The following is a 15,009-nucleotide window of genomic DNA, read 5'->3' on the forward strand; positions in this document are numbered from 1 at the left end:
GATGAACTGGGAATGGTGTGGGCGCGCACCCCTTTTAAAATCCCAGCGCACATGCGTGCGCGCCCGGCCGGGCTGTTTTATAATTTGTGCACATATACCAGCACCAGTTATAAAGTAGCTGCGTCCCTGGGCACTGGCTGACATGCACGCACGAATGTGCGCCCGTGCGCCGGTTTGAAAGTTTCCGTCCCCGGTTTTTCTTTTTTTTTTTTAATTATTTTCCAAAATCACATCTGCTTTCTGGTTTAGAACTTTAAAAAAAAATATGCTTCTGAGGTGTTACAATTTACTGAAGGTAAATCCACCACGCTGTCTAAACTGTATTTTATGCCAGATAAAAAAAATGATACCTAAATGTGACGCAAGTGGCTCAGATATGTTTGCTCCCATCTTCATTTTGAAACTGTGTGATATTTCCTTGGGAGCTTCTTTTTTCTTGTCCTTGCATACGTATGGTTAATTTTCAGCAGGACAGATATTTCGTTTTGGACCCGACACATTTGGAGACTTTATGGGTTGATAAATCTTGATTTCCTTTTGTTCAGATTTGGGTGGGCTCTCAGCAGGGCTGGTGCAAGGGTCTGTAGCGCTCCAGGAAGTCCAATGTAACACCGCCCTCCCCCTCCCCCTCTTACAGTTCTCACGCTATCTCTCTCTCTCTCAACCTGGTGAGTGCTCCGTAACTGCTCTCACCTCCATCAAATTTTTTGAAAATGCTGCCCTTGTGTGCCTCAGTGGTGTCCCACCCACTGACGCCGCTCTATGTTACTGCCCGGTCCTGCCTAACTGTTGCGCCGGCCCTGGCTCTCAGTGTGGCATTTGTGCGGATATTATTGTCTCTAACTGATGGGATTGTTTTCTTGCTTCTCCTCCTTATTGTGGACTTGATATGAATTCTTGTTTTCTTTTTCTTGTTTTGATATCCTTAAATGTCCTATATATCCTGGTCATGTCATGTAAATGATTAAAATGTAATAAAGTTAATACTACATTGGAAAAAAAAGAAAAAGAAATGAATAGCTGAAAAATCCCCATTACAGACCTGATGTTTATAAGGCTACCCCTGACCCTAACCCCCCCCCCCGGTGAGATGAGGCCCCTTGAAGACTAGAGATTCTTCTTTAGGACTTGCCCTCTCCACCACTCCATGGCCAGCAGGAGTGGCTGCAACAGCAGAAGCCATTTTTTCTCTGGCCCTCATGGCACAGCTGAGCATTCAAGGAGTCCCATTGCCCAAGAGACTTATACTTGATTATCCTGTGCCACAGACCTTCATGTGGGTCTGTCTTTAAGTTGCTATAATTTCGAGATGAAATATATATATATATATATATAAAGTTTGAAACTGAGTCAGTTATCAGGAAAAAAAAAGATTCAAGTCTTCCTCCTCTGTCTTTGTTTCTGAATTTTTTTCAGTCCTGAGGAGAAAAGGATGATGTGCCTATCTAATGCCGGTATATAAAAGTTATTAAATAAATAAATAAATAAATAAATAAATAAATGAGGATTAATTAAAATTAATTAAAAATGTTGAGCGCTCCCCATGCTTAGCTGCTCACATTGATTTGATGGAAAAGCAATCAAGGAATGCTGCCCTGCCGTTTATTAATGGAAATCCCTGAAGTAAGAAACACAATTGTACTTAAAGTTAAACACCTGAAGGGAGGCCTCAGAGGCTTCTATAATTGCAAGATATGGCTATTATTAACATACTAATATAGAAATGACGGCACAAAAGGACTTAAATGGCCCATCCAGTCTGCCCAGCAAGCTTCTTATGGTATTATCTGCCGTGCCGTGCAGGTTTCCCCCATATTTCTCTTAAGTTTAGCAAGTGCCACTCCGTGCAGTTATCCCCAAGCCTTATGATAACCCATAAAAAAATGTACTGCTAGCAACATGTTTACTGGGTGACGAGTCTTCTTGAAAATTCAGACAGTGCTGCTTGATGTGCTCTGCTTATGGACTTGGCCATAGAAGCAGTCCTGTGTTTTTTTTTCCCTTCTGTCTGCTCATCAGTTCCCCAGATTGTAAAAGTTGGGGCCTTCGTTGGTTGTTGTCTGAATCCATATTTCCTTTTTCCCATTGCTGTTGAAGCATAAAGCAAAGTTGGAGTTGCATCAAAGGTATCAAGGCTTATTGGTTAAGGCTAGTAACTGCCACACCAGCAAATCACCCCCATGCTTATCTGTTCTCCAGACTGTTCATAAGAACATAAGAACATGCCATACTGGGTCAGACCAAGGGTCCATCAAGCCCAGCATCCTGTTTCCAACAGTGGCCAATCCAGGCCATAAGAACCTGGCAAGTACCCAAAAACTAAGTCTATTCCTTGTTACTGTTGCCAGTAATAGCAGTGGCCATTTTCTAAATCAACTTAATTAATAGCAGGTAATGGACTTCTCTTCCAAGAACTTATCCAATCCTTTTTTAAACCCAGCTACACTAACTGCACTAACCACATCTTCTGGCAACAAATTCCAGAGTTTAATTGTGCATTGAGTGAAAAAGAACTTTCTCTGATTAGTTTTAAATGTGCCACATGCTAACTTCATGGAGTGCCCCCTAGTCTTTCTATTATCTGAAAGAGTAAATAATCGATTCACATCTACTCGTTCTAGACCTCTCATGATTTTAAACACCTGCTTATACCTGCTTATACCAATAATCAACCAAGAGAAAAACTGGTTGGGAAAAAGAGAGTCAAAATGTTGATGTAAGGTGCTCAAATTTTTGTGGTGATCAATTTCCATCAGTATGGATGAGCCTTATACTTCCTGAATTGCAGGATCCAGCATTTCACAAATACTATCGATTTGTGATATGATACAGACCTTCAGTCACTTGAAAGGTTCCAATGATCCATGGTCGTCAACAACCTTTTCCATTGGGAACAATCTATTAGAACCAGGGGTCACGATTTGAAACTCTAGGAAGGAAGACTTAGAAATAGGATGTGCATTCATTTTGAATGAATGCGCAATCCGCAACATATAGGTCCCTATTCGTTGCATTCGTGGGGTTCCGAAATGTATGGTGAACCCCCACGAATGCAACGTATCATTAATGAATAAAACCCCCACCCTCCTGACTCCCCAATACCTGACCCCCCCAATACCTGTGGGGGTCCCGGAGCATTCCCCCTGGAGTGGGGGAGTGCTCCGGGACCCCTGCTGGTGGTCCAGCGGGGGTCCTGGAGCACTCCCCCGCACTCGGGCCGTTGGCTGCCAGCACTCAAAATGACTGTAAAAGTCAGGAACCTAGTTGGTTGCTGTCTGAATCCATTTCCCCATTTCCCCCTGCCATTGAACCATTTTAAAATACTTTGCACAGACAAATATCTACTCACTTTACATTTGAAAATTGTTGACTAAAATTTTGAAGAAAGAAGGATGATGAGTGGAGAGCCTCAGGGATCTGGCCTGGAGCCAATTCAGTTCAATGCCTTCATGAGCAATATTCTGGAATAGTTAGTAGGAAAAATGTGTCTCTTTTAGATGACACTATGCCTAAGCGAGTAGGCAGGGGATGAACTAAGAAACCTTGAGGAGTGATTGAGTACTTGGTTGCTAAGTTGCAATGCAATGAAAGCTCAGAATCATGCCTTTGGCTGGTTCAGAAATCCAAGTGAATGGTACAGAAGGAAGGGAGATATCAAAGATCACTAGGTAGGAAAAAGATCATGGGGGTGAACACTACTGATGATCTCAAGGCAGCAAAACAGTGATAAAGAGGTGGCCAGAATCAGAGGAATGATAGGTCGCATAAGGAAATGCATATCTAGTAGAACAGAGGAGATGATAATGCTGCTTTTCAGGTCAGTGGTGAGACCTCAACTAGAATATTTTGTCTAGTTCTAGAGTTTGTACCTCTGAAAGGACATAAACGAAGGGGACATGGTCCATCCAGAAAAGGGCAACCAAAATGGTGAAACTTCTGAACCAAAAGCCACAGGATTTGAGTCTTAAGGACCTAAACATGTATTGCATAAAGACGAGAGATGAGGGCATTCAACGGGGGCATTTGAGTAACTTGAAAGCATACATAATTCATAAGAAGCAAACATTTTTCATGGAAGGTCTACAAAGGGCCCAAGAGGGGTAAACTCAGGATTAAGAACAGAAAATGTTTCTTTACTGAAAGAGGTTTGGAATGGCCTTCTGGGAGAGATGGATGAGGCGAGAACAGAAGCGTACCTAGAGTATTTGGCACCTGGGGCGGATAATTCTTAGGCACCCCCCAATACATAATTTTAAAATGTCCTAAACCGATAAAATATTTCAATACAGCAGACACATCAAATAACACCCATGGATTAAAACTAATAAGGATTTTAAAAATCCCCCACTCTCCATACCTGTCACCCTGAGATTGACGTGAACTGGGGGTACACTGAGACACAAACAAAATATGCTCCCTCTGTCTCACACACACATACACGCTTGATGAGAAACAGAGGGAGCTTGAGTGTCTGTGTGTGTGAAAGAGGTAGACACACATTTCCTCCATCTCTCTCTCTCTCTCACACATATACACTTCCTCTTTATCTCTCACACACAATTCCTCTAACCCCCACACATAGACACACACACACACATGCTTCCTCTCTCTCATCCCCACCCTCACTCCCGCACACAGGTACCCTCTCACACATATACACCCACAGGCACACACACATATTTGCACACCCTCATACACCCCACACACACCCACACACATACACACATACCCTCATACACACAAACACCCTCATACACACACCTACACAGACTCATACACACACGCACACACCCTCATACACACCCACACCCCCTCATACACTGGCATTACTCTCACAGGGCCAGTCTCCCCATTCTTTGACTGCTGGCGACAATGGCACCCCTCCCCCTGTTGCCACCCAGGGTGGACTGCCCCCCCTCGATCCCCCCTTAGCACGCCTCTGGGCAAGAATACTAACAGAATTCATTAAACCATGGAAATTAGCACGGAGAATCCCTAGGTGTGAAAAAATGAAGAAAAAGTCAGGGATCAAATGGGATCTACGGCCTGAACCAGGACAGACTTGATGGGCCTCAGAATCCTTATTTCTTAACACCTTCTATGGTTTGTAAGTTGAAGTCCTCAAGTCTCACCAGAAAGCCCTTTGGAACTTTCGAAAATGATTCAAGTGTCTGAAAAGGTCCTGGAAAAATAATAAATAAAAAACAAGATCATTAACAGCTTCCTGCTAATCACCAGGGACCAGAGCGATTGCTCCAGCCATAGAATAACAGCAGGTTTATAGTGCAGGCAGAGGCGAGGTGTCTTTACAGCAGAAGGAAGGTGATAAGGAGATACAGTCTTGAGCACAATTTTTTCCCCCCAGTCGCATCAGATGTGAGTTGTTTGGTCACAGTCATTTTAAAGTTGACCTTGAAAATACAGGAAAGGCAAAAGTGTGTTTATATGACATAAAAATTTCATGTTTGATCCTTGAAGTTATCTTCCACCGTAGATGCAGGAATGTAACCGTTATGACAATGGCAAGGCCAGGTTTTGGATGAGTTGGACGTAGACAGGTTAAGGTGATACAGCGAGGATGACAGGACTTGAAGATGCAGACAGGTAAATGTGAATTAGTGCAGACAGGTAAATGTGAATTGGGTGCAAGGAAGATTTACTCTTATTAGTTACAGCAGTAGAGCAACCCAATGACGTGAGTATGCAGAACACGTGTTGTTGTTTTTTTTAAGACTTAAGCGGAATCCAAGGATAATGCAATTTATTGCAACACAGAGATATTTAAGGAGCATTAGTGAAAACACAATGCGTTACAACATGGAGATACAGAAGGGGTATGAAAGGGTATGGGGGTGCATTATGGCACTGAGGGAATAAATAGATACCGCAATGTGTCACACAATTAAAATATAGTATAAACGGATGTGTGGCTAGGCTATATGTAATCTGTATTGAGGAATAATATGATGCATTGCAGCTGAGCAGCTGTTGAATTAATGGATACAAAGGTATATTACAGCACTGAGATGCAGCAGGAGTTTAAATCCATTCAATAATGTATTACAAGGTGGAGATACAGAAAGAGTATTAGTGACATCAGTGATCACTGCAGAGATATTAATAAATACGGCAATATATTTCAGGATTAGGATATAGAAGGGTTTGAAATGATGCAGGGTGTATGATAGGGTAAAGGATGTGCTACAGGGCTGAGATACAAGAGGGGATAAATGGATACAGGCAAATATTACAGTGTGAGATACAGGGGGGTGCAAATAAATATGGAAATGTACTTCTGCTGCGAGATACAGAAGCAGAATAAATGGATGCAAGGATATTTTAAATGACTGCGATAAAGGAGAGGTAAGAATGGATAGGGAGATTACATTACAGGGCTGAGATACAGAACTGCTATCAATTGAGATGCGATCTAATGAAACCAATGAAAAAAAGTAAAGAATGTATTCATTTTCCTGACCACCTAAAAATCTTCCTTTACAGGAACCATCAAAGATAGTAAGGGCTGAATTTTCAAAACCATTTTTGTGCATAAAGCATGGGATTATGAACATAAATGCCTTGTTATAAAACCGCCTGGGGTTTGTACACATAAATGTGTGCACATAACCTGGTTCCACACACACCTGGGAGTGGTGAGGAGCCGGAGTTTGGATTTATGCACGTGTCTGAGCTTTTAAAAAGTACGTGCGTAAATTCACACGCGCACACAAAGTTACGCGCTGCAACGAGCAGCCATAGATTTGTGCGCGTGAGTCTGAGTGTGTCATTTTGCTGAATTTTCAAAGCGGACTCATAAGTTTTATTTGTTTATTTAAAAAGATTTCTGTGCCCCCTAGTCAATAGATTCAAGGTGCTTTACACAAATAGAACATTCATAATAATTAAAACCTTATCATGGTAAGACATACAAGCAATAATAAAACACTCTAGTATCATCTTTAATACAATTGGAAAATTGTTGTAATTTATTATCATAGGTGCCACATATGTTATCCGAGAAGTAACACAATTACCCTCTGAAAGGGCAGTAATAAATGCTGAAAGCGGTTACAGAAGTTTACAACCAAAATCACTGTTTCAGGGTTAGCAAGCAATACAAACGATCTTGGTATTCTTATCCCTCGTTTAAAAGTCTTAATGCACAGAGCAACGCTTTTGGATTTTCAGAAGCATGTGTGCAACATTTCCTGAGAATTTTCAGCATGTATTTTAGCAGGTGCGATCGCATGTGGGGTTAGCTTTACTGGAGCAATTTTCAAAGCAAACACAGGATTATAAATTCTCTTTGAACACTGGTCTAAAATTAACATAAGAACATAAGAATTATACACTTTTTTTTTTGCTGATTTAATGATGCAGGCTCTTACAAAATTTCCCTTTAATGTTTTGGAGATACTGAAGGGCAAAGCTCACCTCTTATCCTCCCTACTGGAGTCCCAAGTGGCTTGACAATACGTAGGAAATCCCAGGCAATTAGTAGTAATTCCCATCAGTAGTGTTTAAGGGAAACAAATGGCCGCTTATGCCATCATACCACAAAAATGAGTATTCACTATCCCTTCCCTTCCGTTGTCTGGGTTTCCTCTCTTTTCCTCTGAGGTATGAGGTACGGAAAGCAAAAGTCCTGACCATCTGCATTGGTCTGTTCATTGATTCTTCGCACTGGATGCTCGCTTCTCGTGTTCAAAGTGAGGAGCTTTGCCTTAGAAGCTTTCTCTGGGAGCCTCCTCAGCCCCACCATTGATTTAAGCAATTTTAAACTACACAGACTCCATGGCACAGGTACCAACTGTCTGAGAAGCCTAAAAATGGTATAGAGGTTTGGGACCATTTCCTGCATGGTGGCTTTATGTGCTTGAACCACTGTTGCTCAAGACAGCTCAGGTTATTTAAAAAGGTAGAGAAATTCAAGATACTTTTCCTTAATGGGAAATTTAGAGGTCCATATTAAAAAAAACTTGCTGGGAGGGTAAGTTACTCAGGTAATGTAACTTGGGTAACTTTGGATAGTCAGTGGCACTTATCTGGCTTAAAAAGCCATTGAATAATATAATCAGTCAACATTATCCAGGTAGCTTTTGTTTTTAAAGACTTAAGGGGAATCAATGAATAATGTAGTTTATTGCTTGGGCAGGTTGCTAGTTTGTTTTACAGTTTTTTGTATAGTATGATAGTCATTATGGAGGCAATTTTGTAGAGACCTTTAAAAATTAGATGACAAACATGTGCAAGCTACACAAATATTCAAGGGAAAAGTACATCCTCCCCTTTTGAAAATGATTCCAATGAAACTACCCCCCTGCTAACTTGCATGCAGAAATGTTTTGGGAATTTTTAGCCAAAACAAATGGAAATGACTAGAGCAAAGAATGCACATCCCTACATTTTACATGCATTGTTCTGAAAATGCCAAAGTCATGCATTTAAGTGCAAACTTCTCCCTAACCCCACCTCTGGGAGAACCTGCACGTAATCTGAGTATAGTGATACATAAACGTGACCTATGGAAATAAGTTTTCCTGCATAACGATAATGTGTGCCTGTATATTATTGTACATACTGACCTTTCTGAGTACTTTCCAGGCAGACCTATGCACTTATGTTTGCTTTGAAAACACTTGGGTTGTTGGCAATTATGCGCGAACTCACATTAAAGATATACCTCCTCTTCGGAGGGCATAACTTACACAAGTTAACTTATGAGTATTCTTATTAAAGTCAAAGAATATACATGTTAGTTTCAACTCCACCCCAACTCTGTCCCCCAGGACACTCCTCTGAAGGATAATGTGTTTACTTTTACATGCATTGAGTCCTAGGTTATTTTAGTACAGCCATTTAGTTTTGAAAATGACCCCTTTATGTGTAATATTTGCTATTGTTTGATTGTAGTAATGTTCTATGCTTTCAGTGACTGACTGTGAACATAGATGGATCATGATTTTATTCTTGTGGCTCACCTAGAGTGTTTTGACACTTAGGCAAGTATGAAATTTAAATAAATAACTTAATCATTGGTCACTTCTTTTATTATCAGCTTTCTTTCATTCCATCTAACAATCAATTGATTATAAAGGTCTCTCTGGTTTGCATAGGATAAAGATGAAGGATGGAACGAAGAAACATCTCTGCTGTCAACGAATTCATTCTTTTGGGATTTCGTGGTTCTGAAGATTTCCAAATTCTTCTTTTCTTGATCTTTCTGTTCAGCTACCTGTTGACTCTGACCTCGAATATCATTATTACATTACTAATCTGTTTAAATTCCCAGCTCCAAAAGCCCATGTACTTCTTCCTTGGCAACCTCGCCTTCTTGGAGATGTGCTACATCACAGTCATTGAGCCCAAGATGCTGGCCAACTTCCTGACACAGGATAAAGCCATTTCCTTTGTGGCGTGCATGACCCAGTTATATTTCTTTATTGCATTGGCTTGCACTGAGTGCATCCTCCTCGCTGTGATGGCCTTCGACCGCTATGTGGCCATTTGCAACCCCTTGCGCTATACGGTCATCCTGACCAGCCGACTTTGTTTTCAAGCAGCCATTGGGTCTTGGATCAGCGGCTTCACCATTGCTGTTGTCAAGGTGTATTTCATATCTGGGGTGGACGTTTGCCATTCTAATGTCATTAACCATTATTTCTGTGATGTTTCCCCTCTCTTAAACCTGTCCTGCTCAGATAAGGGAATGGCAGAACTGGTGGACTTTATATTTGCAGTGCTCCTGACTGTCTTCCCACTTAATTTTATACTGATTTCATATATATGTATTATAAAATCGGTTCTAGGAATCCCGACCACTACAGGGAAGAAAAAGGCTTTCTCCACCTGTGCCTCCCACCTCACTGTGGTCATTATATTCTATGGCTCCACGTTGTTCATATATGCCAGGCCAAAGGCCATTTACTCATTTGACTCCAACAAGTTGGTGTCTCTGTCCTATACAATTGTCACTCCCCTGCTGAACCCTATTATTTACTGCTTCAGAAGCAGTGCAATGAAAGAGGCCTGGACACGAACTATGTGTAGGAAAAGAGAAACTTAAGGTGCTAACAAGAAGGGCAGGTGAATTTAAAGGGACACTCTTTTGCTTGCAATTCATAATAATTTGTTCAATAGCTAACTTGCAATTCATAATAATCTGTTCACACCAGCTAGGTGAATGCGCCATGCTAGATAGGCCAAGGGTTGCTACCTGACCCATGACAAACTCAAGAGGATGATCCATTTCTGGGTTTGCCTGATTGTATCAATGGATTTGTAGTTCTAACCTTCTCAGAGAAATTGGAACTGTAGGCCTCCCCTTCCCACAGATGCAATGGGGCAAAATCAGAACTGGATGTGTCCATCAGGGTTGACCCAAAACAGGTGTGAACCCAAGGTAGGCCATAGGATTAATGTCTTAAGATGATTTGTAGGCCAACACACCTTAAAGAGTCTTCCCTGCTGCTGTATGGATTATCCATTTTCTATTGCAGCAGTAGCGCACTTAATTACGTCAGCACATCTCCTACTGCCCCAAAATGGGGTATGACATGGTGACATCACTAGACTGGAAATACTAAATAAGCATTTTTGTAACTTTGTTTTCTGTTAGTGCCCCAGGCAGCAGTTATGGTCAGGCAATTATCATTTAGGCAGTCATGGATCCGAGGAGAACCAGCTCTTGGTATAGGAAATCTTCCGATGCTAATGCTAGCGATCCCTTATGTAATCAGAGTCTTAGATGCTTAATGGTAAGAATCCATCCTCAATCTAACCACAGCCTGGTGGTCAGAGAACTGCTTTCCTTCTGGGTCTTACAGCCTACAGGTTGTTCTTTATTTCTTTAATGGAAATGAAGAAAGAAAGACGCTGACTTGGAAAGACGGGGGTACTCTTATGCTCCATCAGGCAGGTTTTCTGTGCTATTGTTTTATCTCGCGTTAATGCATGTCATTTACCACAGCTCCCATTATTTCTAATGGGACCCATTATTCACTAGTGAGTCGACCTGTAAGTGAAAGAGAAACAGGAAAATCTTTCTATTCACTCAGGAACGCTTTTTTTCACCACTTGGAAAGTAAGGCCTGGTTTTATCACATTTTTCTCACTTTCTGGATCAAAACGTCATCTTCTCTAGCATAGATCGTTGCCTCTCAAGACAATTTCAGATTTCTTTCTTTCTTTTTTTTATCCAAATGAGTCAAGAAAATGATAGCAATTCTGATTAGAATTAGCTGTGAAGTACAGATGTTGGTGATTGTTGCCCCATTGTAGTTTGTTCTTCACAGTTTGACCATGACTTTATGCCCCCAAAATGCCCAGGTCTCACCCAGACCATGCCCACACCCCACCCTTTTTTGAAAACTTCTGAGATGTGCGTGCAGTGGCATTTACGCGTGTATCCGGCAGCTTTTAAAATCTGCTCGGTACACGTGAACCAGACATATTTGCATATCCCCTAATTAATGTGCGCATTGGGATTTTAAAATTCACATTATAGAGTATAGAGGTTTAGGTTCTATGCTGAAAACAAGAGTGTGATCTGGGGATGATTATATCTGATGAGCTTAAGATGGGTAAACAAGACAATTGCAAGTGCCATAATGATGGCAAAAAATGCATAGGGAGAGGAATATTTTGCAGGGAAAAAGAGGTGATATTGCCTTTGTATAAATCTCTGGAGAGACACATTTGAAGTATTGTGCGCAATTCTGGAGACTATACTTTCAAAAGAATTTAATTCGGTCCAGACGGCAGCTACTAAAATGGTCGTCTTCATTAAAAAGCATAAATGGAAGACATAATTATCTAAACATATATATTCTGAAGGAAAGGGGAGATATAATACATATATTTAAATACCTCCTAGAAAAAAATGAACAGGAAACAGGACTCTTTCAGTGGAAAGGAGGATCTAGAATGATGGGGGTCATGGACTGAGGGCAAATCAGGGTAGCCCCAGAAATAATCTAAGGAAATAATCTGGTTTTACCCCATTGCATTTGTTTATAGATGGCAGATGTATGGAAGAGCCTCCCAGTGAAGGTAGTAGGACAGTATCAGAATTCAAAAAAGCATGGGACAAGCACAGAGGATCTATTAGAGAGAAGAAGGGATTGTAAAGCAGACTGGAAGGGATGTATGGTTTTTATCTGCTTTCATGTTCTATGTAACAAAACAATAAATGTATTTATTTAAAATCATTTATATCCTGTACTCTCCAAACTATTCTCACTCTAAATAAAATCATCTCCTCATACTTGACTAACATGAGTAATCTTCCACCTAGTTCATGTCATTCAGGATGCCTAAGACAAATGTGTAAACTTTTCTGAAATGTTTTTATTAGCTAAAAATAAATAAAAAATAATAATCAAGTATGCTAATTACATCATTTCTATTTAATTTAGCTCACAATAAAAAATAATATTTTCTAAATGCAATGATGCAATTAACTACTTAGTTATAACAACTTCCTTTCGTTGTCAGGTTCACTTGCAAAGCAAGCTCTGTCTTCACAAACAGAAGCCCCCTCTCCACAATTCAGCAGTAAACATAGTGACATGCACATAACCTAAAGTACACACTGTCCTCTTGAAATTAGACTATAGCACTCAAATCTTTACATTTCAGACTCTCTCTGGCTGTATAATACAAATGATCTTATAGAGATGTTTGTAAAGTGCAAATAACCACCATTGGAGGAAGAGGTATTAACAATTGAGAGCCTGACTCTTGTTGGCAAAAAGAGAAGAATCATTAATATGAGGTCACCTAATAAGATGATAAAATCAGCATGTCACTGGGAACCAGCCAATGAAATCACTTGTTTCTTGTCCTCTCAGCGTCACAAATCTCGATAGATAATGTTAAGGAATATACTTACAATATTACTCCCCTGTTGAATCCTATTATTTACTGCTTCAGAAGCAGTGCAATGAACGAGGACTGGGTGAGAACTATTATGTAACAAAGGAGAAACTCTAAGAAGCTAATAGGAAAAGCAGACACATTTAAAGGGACACTTTCTTGTTTAAATTGAAGTAAGAAAGTGTCCATTTAAAGATAAAGGTAAAGGTAATTCATCAGCTAGCTAGAAGAGAGTGCTACAACAGTTAGGCCTAGGATTGTTACCTGATCTAGGTCAAGAAGTTAATTCAATTCTCATTTTGCATCAAAAAGGTTTGCAGTCCTAGAGAAATTGGAATGGTTAGCCCCTACATGTAATGGGTCAAAACCAGAACTGAACCAGCTTCTCAGCATGGATGTGAGACAGGTGATGATTCTAAAAAGGCCATGTGTTTCTGTCATAAGCCAACATATCTTGACGAGGTTTCTCTTACACCGTTTGCAGCGGTTCAGAGTTACCTGGTTTTTTATTGCAGCAGCCGAGGTGTCATTGATGTTTCCATATCTCCTATTGCCCAGAAATGGGGTGCAATATGTTGATATTGTTTCCTGTCTACTGCAGAGCAAAATAGGTGCTCCCAGTGGCAGCAGGAAGCCATCTGCTTAAAGAATGTAGCTCACGATCCAAGAAGGTCCAAAGTGAACTGGGGAGCCAGAGAAACAGGTTCACCTCTCTGGACAATAACAACATTGGAAGTTCAGATCAGGAGAGTTTTCCATGGCCTAAGATTCCTCTTTAGCTCTCTTTGTTTTTTTTGTTATGTAATTTCTGGCTTATCCCTGTTACCTTTAATGCAAGTATCTGGATTATAAAGCACATCCACAGTAATACTAAATAGTTGTAAAGCAGAAATATATAATAAAACAATAAAATAATGTTATTTTAGCATTTTTGTAACTCTGGTTTCTGTTAGTAACAGTGTCTTGGGCGGATGCCATGGTCAGGCAATTCTTGTAGGACCATTAAGGATCTTTGTTAGGATCGGAGGAGATCTGGCTCTTGGCATGGGCATTTTTCCCAGATGAATGCCAGCTGCTATGGGAGTGTCCCTTATGTAATTAAAGTTGGAGATGCTTAATGCTAAGAATCCAGCATCCATCTCCCTGGAGTCTATTAGTTTTTTCTTCCTTGACTGGAAATGGTAAACACTTAGCCATTCCCATGTTATGTGAGTGCATTTATCATCCCTAGATATCCACAGATCTCAGTACTCTGAGGAAGAAGGCAGGATTTATTGTCTAGTTACGGATTCCATGCCCGCTGCCATAAGATTGTATACACTATATATATTTCTTCCATTTTATTAATTTTCACATTTAACAATCAAGAGATATAAACGCCTTGAGATGAACAAGAGAAACAGTATCTTGCCAGAAAATATGCAGCTTTTTTGTGGTTGCCTCAATATTAATGTAAACCACCTTGTTTGGTTCTAGAGGCTGGTTACCCTAACTTTAAAACCACAGGGCAGTTACAAGGTTACCACTGGTTATTACCCTTATCATGGTGGCTATATAAGAACCTTGTGGGGTAGATTTCAAAAGCCCTGCGCGCGTAAATCCTGCCGGATTTACGCGCGCAGGGCACTTGCGTGCCGGCGGCCTATTTTGCATAGGCCGCCGGTGCGTGCAAAGCCCCAGGATGCGCATAAGTCCCGGGGCTTCGTAAAAGGGGCGGGAGGGGGCATGTCTGGGGGCGTGTCAGCAGTCCGGGGGTGTGTCTGGGGGCAGGTCCAGGGTCAGGGGGCAGTCTGAGGCGGGTCCTGGGGTGTGGCGACGGTTTGGGGGCGGGCCGGGAGGGGCCTCAAGCAGGCGTAACTTGTACAACAAAGGTAGGGGGGATTTAGGTAGGGCTGGGGGGTGGGTTAGATAGGGGAAGGGAGGGGAAGGTGGGGGGATGCGGAAGGAAAGTTCCCTCTGAGGCCGCTCCGATTTCGGAGCGGCCTCGGAGGGAACGGAGGCAGGCTGCACAGCTCGGCGTGTGCAGGCTACCGATTTTGCACAGCCTTGTGCGCGCCGACCATGGATTTTATAAGATACGCGCAGCTACGCGCGTATCTTATAAAATCTGGCGTACTTTTGTTTGCGCTGGTT

General features: G+C 41.3%; 1 protein-coding gene across 1 annotated transcript; it reads left to right on the forward strand.

The window, feature by feature from the left end:
• Nucleotides 1-9,130: 9,130 nt before the first annotated feature.
• Nucleotides 9,131-10,066, forward strand: LOC115077223 (olfactory receptor 6-like). Its single transcript, XM_029579509.1, has one exon. It carries the CDS (start codon nt 9,131-9,133, stop codon nt 10,064-10,066), a length of 936 nt encoding a protein of 311 aa, XP_029435369.1.
• Nucleotides 10,067-15,009: the final 4,943 nt, after the last annotated feature.

Source organism: Rhinatrema bivittatum, chromosome 16, assembly GCF_901001135.1.
Source record: "Rhinatrema bivittatum chromosome 16, aRhiBiv1.1, whole genome shotgun sequence".
Classification (NCBI taxonomy): domain Eukaryota; kingdom Metazoa; phylum Chordata; class Amphibia; order Gymnophiona; family Rhinatrematidae; genus Rhinatrema; species Rhinatrema bivittatum.